At 46.1% G+C, this 9,766-nt stretch overlaps 1 protein-coding gene across 1 annotated transcript in view; it reads left to right on the top strand.

Annotated features, from left to right (window-relative positions):
* Positions 1–1,087: 1,087 nt before the first annotated feature.
* Positions 1,088–9,766, top strand: part of IQCE (IQ motif containing E) — a 34,951-nt gene continuing 26,272 nt past the window's right edge. Inside the window, exons 1-7 of the mRNA XM_033166974.1 lie at positions 1,088–1,274; positions 5,043–5,090; positions 6,181–6,223; positions 6,656–6,796; positions 7,245–7,379; positions 8,251–8,321; positions 9,468–9,581. Of these exons, the coding sequence (XP_033022865.1) occupies positions 1,233–1,274; positions 5,043–5,090; positions 6,181–6,223; positions 6,656–6,796; positions 7,245–7,379; positions 8,251–8,321; positions 9,468–9,581 (594 nt within the window). The 5' untranslated portion in view covers positions 1,088–1,232. The remainder of the gene's footprint in view (positions 1,275–5,042; positions 5,091–6,180; positions 6,224–6,655; positions 6,797–7,244; positions 7,380–8,250; positions 8,322–9,467; positions 9,582–9,766) is intronic.

Raw genomic sequence — 9,766 nt, 5'->3', positions numbered from 1 at the left:
CCATAACGCCTGTGGTAGCTTGCTAGGGCTGATGGGAGTCGTAGTCCAAAACGCCTGGAGGGAACCAAGTTGTGGAAGGCAGATGCCTGTGTGAGCGTTACACGCAGTGCCGGTCAGGGATGATGGGAATTGTAGTCCCAAAAACAGCTGGAGTGGCAAGTTTGGCTATCACTGACGTAAGCTAAACAAGCTATAGCTTTTTGTTGTTGTTCAGTCGTGTCCGACTCTTCGTGACCCCGTGGACCAGAGTTTAGGCCCCCCCCCCAAAAAAAAATTAAAGAAAAAAAAACTGGATGTACATTTCCAAAATATAAGATAAAAAAAAGAAATAAAATCAAACCTACATACAGCAAAAGTGTTTTGTGTTGTTGTTGTTTAGTCGTGTGCGACTCTTCGTGACTCCATGGACCAGAGCACGCCAGGTTTTGTGTTATGTGCAAATGGCTTTAGATATCTATTAGGTCCATAAATTACCATATAGCATGGAGTATTGTTTGGGGGGGGGGGTTGAGAGAGCTGTTGCTGTTATTGATATTTTTGTTGTATCTTTAGTTTTAGATCTAATGATTTACGTGGAAATTGTTTCCATTTGGTTGCGTACTTTTTTGATGTGCTTTATTTATTGTTTATGGCTTCTGTTATGCTTGTAATCGTGTAAGCCCCTTGAGCATAGTTTCAACTATGGAAAGGGGGCATACAAATAAAATGACGATGATTTTTTTTTTTGTGAGCCGCCTTGGGGGCGGGGCTCCTTTGGCCGAAAGGCGGCACACATACAAATAAAACGATAGCACATTAAGGGGAGGGGGATTTAAACACTTAGGATTGGGGCAGCGGGCAGCCGCGCGGCCAGATCCTGTGCACATGATCTCTTCCCGTCTCCCCACTGCCCTGCACGCCCAAGCCAAGAGCAGCAGCAGCAGCAGCAGCAGCGAGGAATCCTCTCCTCGGAGCCAGCCTGCGCGCCTCTCAACCAACAGCAAGCGTGTCACTTCGGGCAAGCTCTCGTTCGGCCCGCGTCTTCTGATTGTCAACTCCGGAGGCGGAGCCTCTCGGCCCGGGCTCGCCCCGCCCTCCCCCCCGCCGCCCATCCGGGTCCTGGTTGCCGCGGCAGGTTGCCATGGAGCCCGAAACCCGGAAGTGGCGAGGAAAGGCCGCCTGAGTCGGAGAAAAGGCCGCTGCCGCCTCGGGTGAAATGGTGGTTTCGCTGGCCCGGCCGGCGCTTCCCCGCTATGTCTCAGAGCCCCGACGAGGCCGCCGCGGAGCGGGAGCTGGTGAGGGGCGAGGAAGGGGGAAACCTCTCCCGGCAGGCCGGCCTTCGGGGGAAAGGGAGCCTCTCCTGCGCCTCCCCCCCCTCTCTATCCCGGCTGAGGGGAGGGGAGGCCCGGTGGGGCTGGAGGCCGTGGGTCGAGGAAGGGGGCAGCTGCGGGACAGCCAGGTCTTATGGCGAGGGGGGAGGCAACATCTCTCTCCCCGTCCCCTCCATTGAACTCAGCGGGGCTTCCCCTGGATCCCTCAGCTGCCCCAGTGCCGGATTTACGCATAAGCTAAACAAGCTATAGCTTAGAGCCCCACTCTATTGGGCCCCCCCAAAAAATGTAAAGGGGAAAAAACAGCTGGGTGTACATTTCCAAAATTGTTTTTCAGTTCAACAATTACTTTGATAAAACACATATTTTGTTATGTGCAAATGGCTTTAGATACGTATTGGGTCCATAAATTACAATATATGGCATATATTCAACGCAAATAAACAGGGACAATTTGTTGTTGACAAAGGACAGCTGGACATATAAAGGGCCCCCTTACCTTCAGTATCTTAGGGCCTCATCAAGCCTCAATAAGGCCCTGAGCGGCCCCCTTTGCTCTGGCAAAAGACGATGTTTTTTTGGGGGGGGTTCACAAAGTGACTTCAAAGCAACTCGTTGCAATCTGTTGCAGCCTAACAGGATGGCTCCTCAGGAATTCGTCACACCCAAACACATGGATTTGTAAATCTGCCTGCGCTTTGTGACCCAGAGCTTAAATAACACACCCATGCATTTGGAGAAGGTCCCTAACATGCAGAGAGAGAGAAGACCTGAAATACAGCGCAAAACTGTATCAATACAGGACATAGCATTTTACATTGAAATAAACGGGACAATCCTGTATTATACAGGACAGGTGGCAACCGTAGCCTGCTGCTGCTGCTTCCTCCTCCTCCTCATTTCTGTCTCCCACCCACCTACCTATGCTGGCAAACTTAAGAAATAAATGAATCCAACCTTCAAAACTGATCAAACAGCCAATAGGCCTGCACGGTTCATAAAGGCTAAGGCCACATTCACGCTGTATATGTAGAGCCTGCAATGCTGCTTTAAACAGTTGTGGCTTCCTCACCAAGAACTCTGGGAGCTGTAGTTTGTTAGGGATGCAGAGGGTGAGTAGGAGGCTCCCTGCTCCCCTCCTACAACTATGGTTCCCAGAGTGGTTTAACAGTCACTCTCCTTCACAGGAAACTCTGGATATTGTAGCTGTGCAAAGGAAAACAGGGGAGTCTCCTAACAACTCTCAGCACCCTTAAGAGACTACAACCCCCAGGATTTTGTGGGGGGAGCTTCAGAAGGACTTACAAGTAAACATATAGCATTGACCTGCATGAAACGGGAGCTTTTTAGCTGAGAAAAAATAGGGGGCGGGGGGGCCAATGTGTTTATGGGGGACATGGGCAAAGACAGATCTTTCTGCTTCCCTTTTAATGACCCATCGCGGTCACCCAGTACAATAGGTGATGCAATATTAATTTGTGGGACTTACTACTACAGGGTGTGTTGGTGGCTTAAAATTGGACAAGCTTCTCTACAACTAGATGGAGCTTTTGTGTTCAGAATTGCTTCCAACAGCAACCAGTCACAAGCTGGACTTGAAAGTCGTGCTTGTATTCTGTTGTTTGTCCTCAGTATCTGGTACATAAAGCCGGTTTTCCCCCCACTGCAATGGTCTATAGCAGGCATAGGCGAACTTAGCCCTCCAGATGTTTTGGGACTACAACTCCCATCATCCCTGACCACTGGTCCTGTTAGCTAGGGATGATGGGAGTTGTATTCCCAAAACATTTGGGGGGGCGAGTTTGCCTATGCCTGGTCTATAGCTATTGACAGACCTATCTTCTATGACAAATACCTTCTTGTGCGTGGCAGTGATCCCAGGATCACACAAAGGCACCAATCCTCTGTCCCTTCTATCCTCCTGATGTCTTGAATTTAGTCTTTTCCACAGTGCTCGTTGAGTTTATTTCTATTAATTGCCCTGATATCCCACATTTTTCTCCAAGGAGCTCAAGGTGGTGTGCATGGTTCTGCCCCTCCTCATTTAATCCCCACAATGGCCCTGTGAGTTAGGTTAGGCTGAGAGGTAGTCACTGGTCCAGAGGTCACCCAGTGAACTTCATGACCAAGTGGGGATTTGAACCCTGGCCTGACACACTAACTACTACTCTACACAGCTGGGAATATGGCCCTTGCACTTCTATCATGTGATAAGAGAACTAGCTTTAAATTGCAGCGCCTTTCACCAGAGCCCTGTGCAAGAATTAGAATGAGCTTATTTTAGGAATATCCCATAACTTTGTCATAACATCTCATATGTTACCTTTATTGTGTGCAAGCCTTACCCTCAAGTGTCCTGTGAGCAGATTAGAGGGAAAGCTCAGTCCTATGCATGTTCACTCAGAAGTTATTCTCACTGTGTTCAGTGGGGCTTAGTTCCAGGTAAGCATGCATAGGAGTGTAGCCTTAAGTGGCTTATTTATCATTTATGTCCAAATTTGGGTTTAAAGTGAAGCCTCACAATTTATTTACTGCATTTTTTTCTTCTCCTTTTCAGACAAATGTGGCTCGCATCAAAAAGAACCAAATCAGTCTTTATTGTTATTGTAATGTTTATTAGAAGTAAAGTGTCCCCATAGGCATAATTTATAACTCCACGGATTAAAATTTCCTGACCACTATAAAATAGAGGCATCACCTAAAGTTTCAGTTGATTCATCTGCTGCTTAAACCAGTCAAAGGCACCCTTAGTTCTTCTGTCTAAGCTATCTGTGACGTGCAGGTTGCTGTGTTTTCTGTTCTTAGCATTAGCACAATTGAAATCTTCTTCTGAAAGTTGTTCCATCACTGTCTCTCGAGATTTATATCTCTTTCATTTAATTCCTCTCAGGTGGTGGGAGAGACCAGCTCTTAGAAATTTCTGCGTATGCTCCACTCTCCTGGAGGTTGTTATCCATCTGCCTTCAAGCTATGCGGTCCTTGCCTCTTTCACAGTCTGATCACTCACTAACATTGCAGGGCAAATTGGATAGGGAGATGTAGCCTGAGATCAGATGCCTGAAGGATAGCAGAAAAATAATCTGCCAGTATGCCTTGAAGAATGTGACTTCAGGAAATTAAAAACTCTGTGATGTGCTGTGTGGCCCATGTCTGCCTGCAGTGAGCCACCAGGAAGCCTGTTTATCTCTTCATGCCGCTATCCAGGCTGTAAACACCAGCCTACCCCACCCCACCCCCAATTCTGCCTTTCACACAGAGCGAAATCTAGATCTAACCTAAGGACCAGGCTAGTGAGACTTATAAGGAGTGGTGAAAGCAGCAGCCGAAATGAACTGCAAGATGCTTCCTTAGAGAGTGACCTATTTGCAAAAAATGGGTGGGGGACAACTCCACTATTTTTAAAGGAAATGTTAAAAATATTGGGAAATGAGACTAAATCCACCCCCCCCCCTTAATAATACATTGTGTCATGTATTTCCACAGCTCTTCTGGTAATTCATGCAAGCAGATTTGAGTTGAAATCTGGTGCCTCTGAATGATGCTAGGACATTATGAAGAAGTTCAGGGATAGGGAACCCGGTGCCCATCAGGCATTGCTGGACTACAGCTCCCATAATCCCTGAGCATGGACATACTGACTGGGCCTGGTGGGGGTTGGAGTCCAACGGTATCTAGAAGACCGCAGGTTCGCATGCAAAAAAAGTCCTATATGTATGCATTTTTATTCTGCAGGCAGAGGACAGTCTTTCTGCTCTGACGTTTGAATCTGACACAGAAACGGTGAGTTTTACAAGGATGATCTCTTTCTGTACACTTTATATACCCTTTCGGTGACTGTGCTTTCATACAATGGCAAACCAGTCTCAAGTGCTCTGTGGATGAGCCCAGAGCAAGCCAAATTGTCAGGCTGCCACTCGCCTTCCTCCCCGTGACCTGGAGCAAAACTTTTGACAGAGTTTCGTTTCGTTTTTAAGGAATCCCAGCTTAGCCTCATGGTCATATCACGGGATCCTGGTTTTAAACAAACTACGGTTAGTTTCTTAACAGTATTCATAATATTCCATTTGGACTGGTTTGTGCACAGCATGGTGATATTGATGCAGGTGATCTTGACGAGTTTTTAAAACACCTTGGGAGGAATTTTCTCCTCTTATATAATGTGGTAGGTTTCCCCCCCCCCCAGCAGCAAACATAATATCAGGCATGTAGGTGTCAATTTGTTTCATCTATTGTGACTGTTTGTTTCCAGGCAACAATTCTAGACTCATCTGGGTATTTCTCTGGACCACTCCACTGATCCCAAATCAGCAGCATTCATTGTTCTAGTAGTAGTTGCTAAAATATAAGAAGCTGTTAGTAGTAAGCCTTTTTCACAAAAATAAGTGGGCTGTACTTTGTCCCTGATGTGTGTGTGTGTGTGTGTGTGTGTGTGTGTAGTGTAGTGTAATGCTACTGTAATACGGAAGTTTAATTGAGAAACTTGGACAAGGAACAAAATTAGATGTTTTACTTTTACAGCATTGTAAGATATTGTCTTGTTTATTGCACAGAGAGGGAGCATGTGGTGGTTCAGCCGTTGTTGGGCAACAACAACCCCTGAGTCCAGCATCATCTGAAGGGCCGCCAGTTCCCTGTCCCTATTTTATTGACTTATTTTGATGAAAATTCAGCTTTCAGGTTAGCCATTTGTTGATAAAGTGTTGGAACTTTAGTAAACCTGGCTGGCTAATTAGAACCCCACTTTCTACATACGTATAATGGCAGTGGCGCTGTTGTTCCCTGCTCAGAAAATAAATATACTGCTTGTTGCCATGTGAATCCAAACCAATGAAATTGGTGAATTTCAGTGCCAAATAAATATTTCTTTCAGAAACTGAAGAAGAAAACATCTCGCAAGCCTCCAAAATCACCAAGTAAGCATGAGTAGACCTTTCCCTTTCCCTGAAACCACCTAACGACAATGCGACATCTGATTCTCTGTCGTCCCCTAGCATGAAATATGCTTCAGTGCAATAGGGAGGAGAGTCTGAGCGTGCTGGGATAGGGAATTGAATGGTCTCTCCAAAAAAGCTTTAAGATAGGAAGATAGGCTGTGAGATAAATATTACTGGCTGCTTTCTTACCTGGCTAAGGAGTTCAGCCTTTTATTATCTTGTGGTTTACATGCTTCTCATTATATGTACATTACTCTGAACAATAGCCTCCTATATCTAAATAGCAATTCTATGGCAATTAGTTCCTACATCCCTTGCAGCTTTACTCAGATGAAATGTTAGTAGCTTGTTGCTGCTGCAGTTTTAATCTGTAGCACTGACAGGTGTTGTTGTTGTTTTTTCTTGCCTCAGAGTCTCCATACACCTCTAGCACATGTTTCCATTCTAAAAAGGCTGGATTTCTGAGAACCTTGAAGGGCACAGACAGTAAGCACTTTGAAATCCCCTTGGTTAAAGCATCAAGGCAGCTGTGGCACGGATCGTTCAAGCAAGGTATCCACATGCAAAATCGGTTCCTTCTACAAGCTTCTTACTGCATAATCTTTGAGATGTGGGAACAAGTGCAATATATCTCTTTCCCCTGCCGTGAAGGTAAAAAAAAAAAAAAAGAGTATCCAAGGTGGGAGGAGCTCCTGCCAGCCCCGCCCCACTTTCTGGGAGGAGCTGCCAATGGGCTCCTCCCAAGTGACCTAGAGATTCTTCTGTTACCTTTGAACATCAGTTGCTTCGCCATAGGATGACGCATCACCTCTGCCAGCTCTGTTCTTGCCGCATGTAGATTACACATTGCTTTGTCTGGTTACTGTGACTTGCCACTCTTTCAGCACTGCTAACATGGCAGCCACTTCACAGACCACACCTAAATGCCACCTCCTGGGCTGCGCTGCTTTTGCCTTTCTATAGTCAACTCTGCTGCGTTCTCCCCTTGCCTTTTCACTAGGTGCTTGGATGAACCAGACGAAGTCGGACCCTGACGTGGGTCCTGTGCTGACCGCTCTCCCTGGCAGCACACCAGAGTATCTGAAGGAAGCTTTGGGCATGAAGAAGCCAAAACACGCTCGCTCTGCCAGCAGTGGTGAGTTCGCAAAAAGGGGAAAGCAGCTTTAGGATGATCCGTAATGGCGAACAGGTTGCATTTCAGGGTAGCTTAACCGTGAGAACGCGGGTGGCGCTGTGGGTTAAATCACAGAGCCTAGGGCTTGCCGATCAGAAGGTCGGCGGTTCGAATCCCCGCGACAGAGTGAGCTCCCATTGTTCGGTCCCGGCTCCTGCCCACCTAGCAGTTCGAAAGCACGTCAAGTGCAAGTAGATAAATAGGTACCACTCCAGCGGGAAGGTAAATGGCAGTTCCGTGTGCTGCTCTGGTTCGCCAGAAGCGACTTAGTCATGCTGGCCACATGACACAGAAGCTGTCTGCGGATAAACGCCAGCTCCCTTGGCCTATAGAGGGAGATGAGCACGCAACCCCAGAGTCGTCTGCAACTGGACCTAATGGTCAGGGGTACCATGAGAAAACCTTTGTGTGCTTTCAAGGACATCTGAAGCAAGAAAAATCTGTTTTGGTCCTGCGGTGCCCGTCAATAAACTTGTGACATAGATAAATCCTTAGAATCATAGGATTGTAGAGTTGGAAGGGACCCCGAGGGTCATCTAGTCCAACCCCCTGCAATGCAGTGATCTCAACTAAAACATTCTTAGTAAACTTGCGGTGACAATAATTCCAGGTGCAATAGCAAATATAAGTGGTATACAATTTTAATTAAAGGTAAATGCTCCAGTGAGTTTGCAACAGGTGCATCTTTTTAAACTTGCAAAAATTGTAAAAAATCAACTGTCTCAGTTGTTTTCTGGGATTTTTATAATGGACAGGAAGTCATTGCAGTCTTGGAATATTTCTACCATTCCTTTTGGCTCCCATTTATTTATTTGGGGATGATCTTTTCCAGGCTACATCCCTGGAACTCCAGACTACAAAGAAAAAGAAGATATGTATGATGAGATAATCGAATTAAAGAAGGTATGGATCACAAACTCTACATATTTATTTTTTTCTATCGCACCTTTCAACCCAAAGGTGTCCAGGGTGGTACACAATATTTCATAAAATGCATGCACTAGTACAGAGATCATAAAACCGATAATTTACATGAAGCAGGTTTTTTGTGTTTTGTTTTTTTTTAAAAGGAAAGTCAAAAGGAAATCCAACAGCACCTTAGGTCTTGCTTCAGCCATTTTCTTAGGCCTGAAGAAACAAGCATGTCTTGACTTGATGCCTCCATCTCTGCACCATGCAAAATGCAGTTCCTGAAGACTCAGTTGTAATGGGGGGGGGGGAGGTTTGGTCTTAATGGATGCAAAGAAATCTCTGCAAATCTGTAGGGAGTATCTGCTCAGGAACTGAACAGCTGCTGGCAGGATTTCCAGGAGGTGGTAGTAATTGGGCTCCAATAATAATAATAATAATAATAATAATAATAATAATAATAATATATTTATACCCTGCCCGTCTGGCTGGGTTTCCCACCCAGGGCCCCTGTTTGGGCTGCACCACCTTCCCTTCCTGTTTGCCTTCTACTTCCATATTCCTTGACCTAATATTCTGACTTCCACTGCCCTGTCATTTAGCACATCATCTCCAGTTTACCTTTCCCTGGTTGCATGGAAGGCCTTCCGGCACAGTGGAGGAAGCAAGATGGGGCTGTGGGAATGGGGGAAGGATGCTGTGCAGGGCAGGGAGCCTGGGTGAAGAATTGGGGGGGGGGTTATTGCTTCATCTACTGTCTCCATTAGTTTGTTCTGTTCTGATTTTTGAGATCTGGGGGCTGGCAGTTCTGTTTTGCTTTTGTAAAAAAAACAACAACAAGCAAATGCAAAAGGAAGAATGTCACCGATGTTTATTTACCGTGGAGCTGCAAGGAGAAATTTGTCGGAATGGATGTTCTCGCTCCCCTGTCAGAGGCAGCGTGGCTGTGAACGCCAGCGGCTCGAAACGGCAGGAGGGGAGATTGCTGCTGTGCTCGTGGCCTAGCGGTGGGCTTCCCATTGAGGCATCTGGTTGGTCACTGTGAGAACAGGTTGCTGGACTAGATGGGCCATGGGCCTGATCCAGCTGTGCTCCTCTAATGTCAGCTCAAGTAGTGCACACAAACCCTCTTTGTTATAGACAATACAAGCCCAGAAAAGTGAAGCAGATCGGATGAAAACCAAGCTTCGGCGACTCGAAGAGGAAAATAACCGAAAGGACAAACAGATTGAACAGCTGCTGGATCCCTCCAGGGTGAGTTGTTGCGCCCCTGGGTAAAAAAATGCAGTTAAGGGAGAATGTTTGAATCTATTCACTTCGCTCTTGGTTTTCTAAACAGGACAAGGAAAATACTTCCTAATTGGGGCAAGGAAGGCACAGTATTGTCTGTCTGTAGTATTTGTTTGTTTTATTTGTACAGTTGTAGGATAGAGAGAAAC

The sequence above is a fragment of the Lacerta agilis genome, chromosome 13, assembly GCF_009819535.1.
Source record: "Lacerta agilis isolate rLacAgi1 chromosome 13, rLacAgi1.pri, whole genome shotgun sequence".
In the NCBI taxonomy this organism is placed as follows: Eukaryota; Metazoa; Chordata; class Lepidosauria; order Squamata; family Lacertidae; genus Lacerta; species Lacerta agilis.
This window is presented reverse-complemented; position numbering and strand designations above follow the sequence as displayed.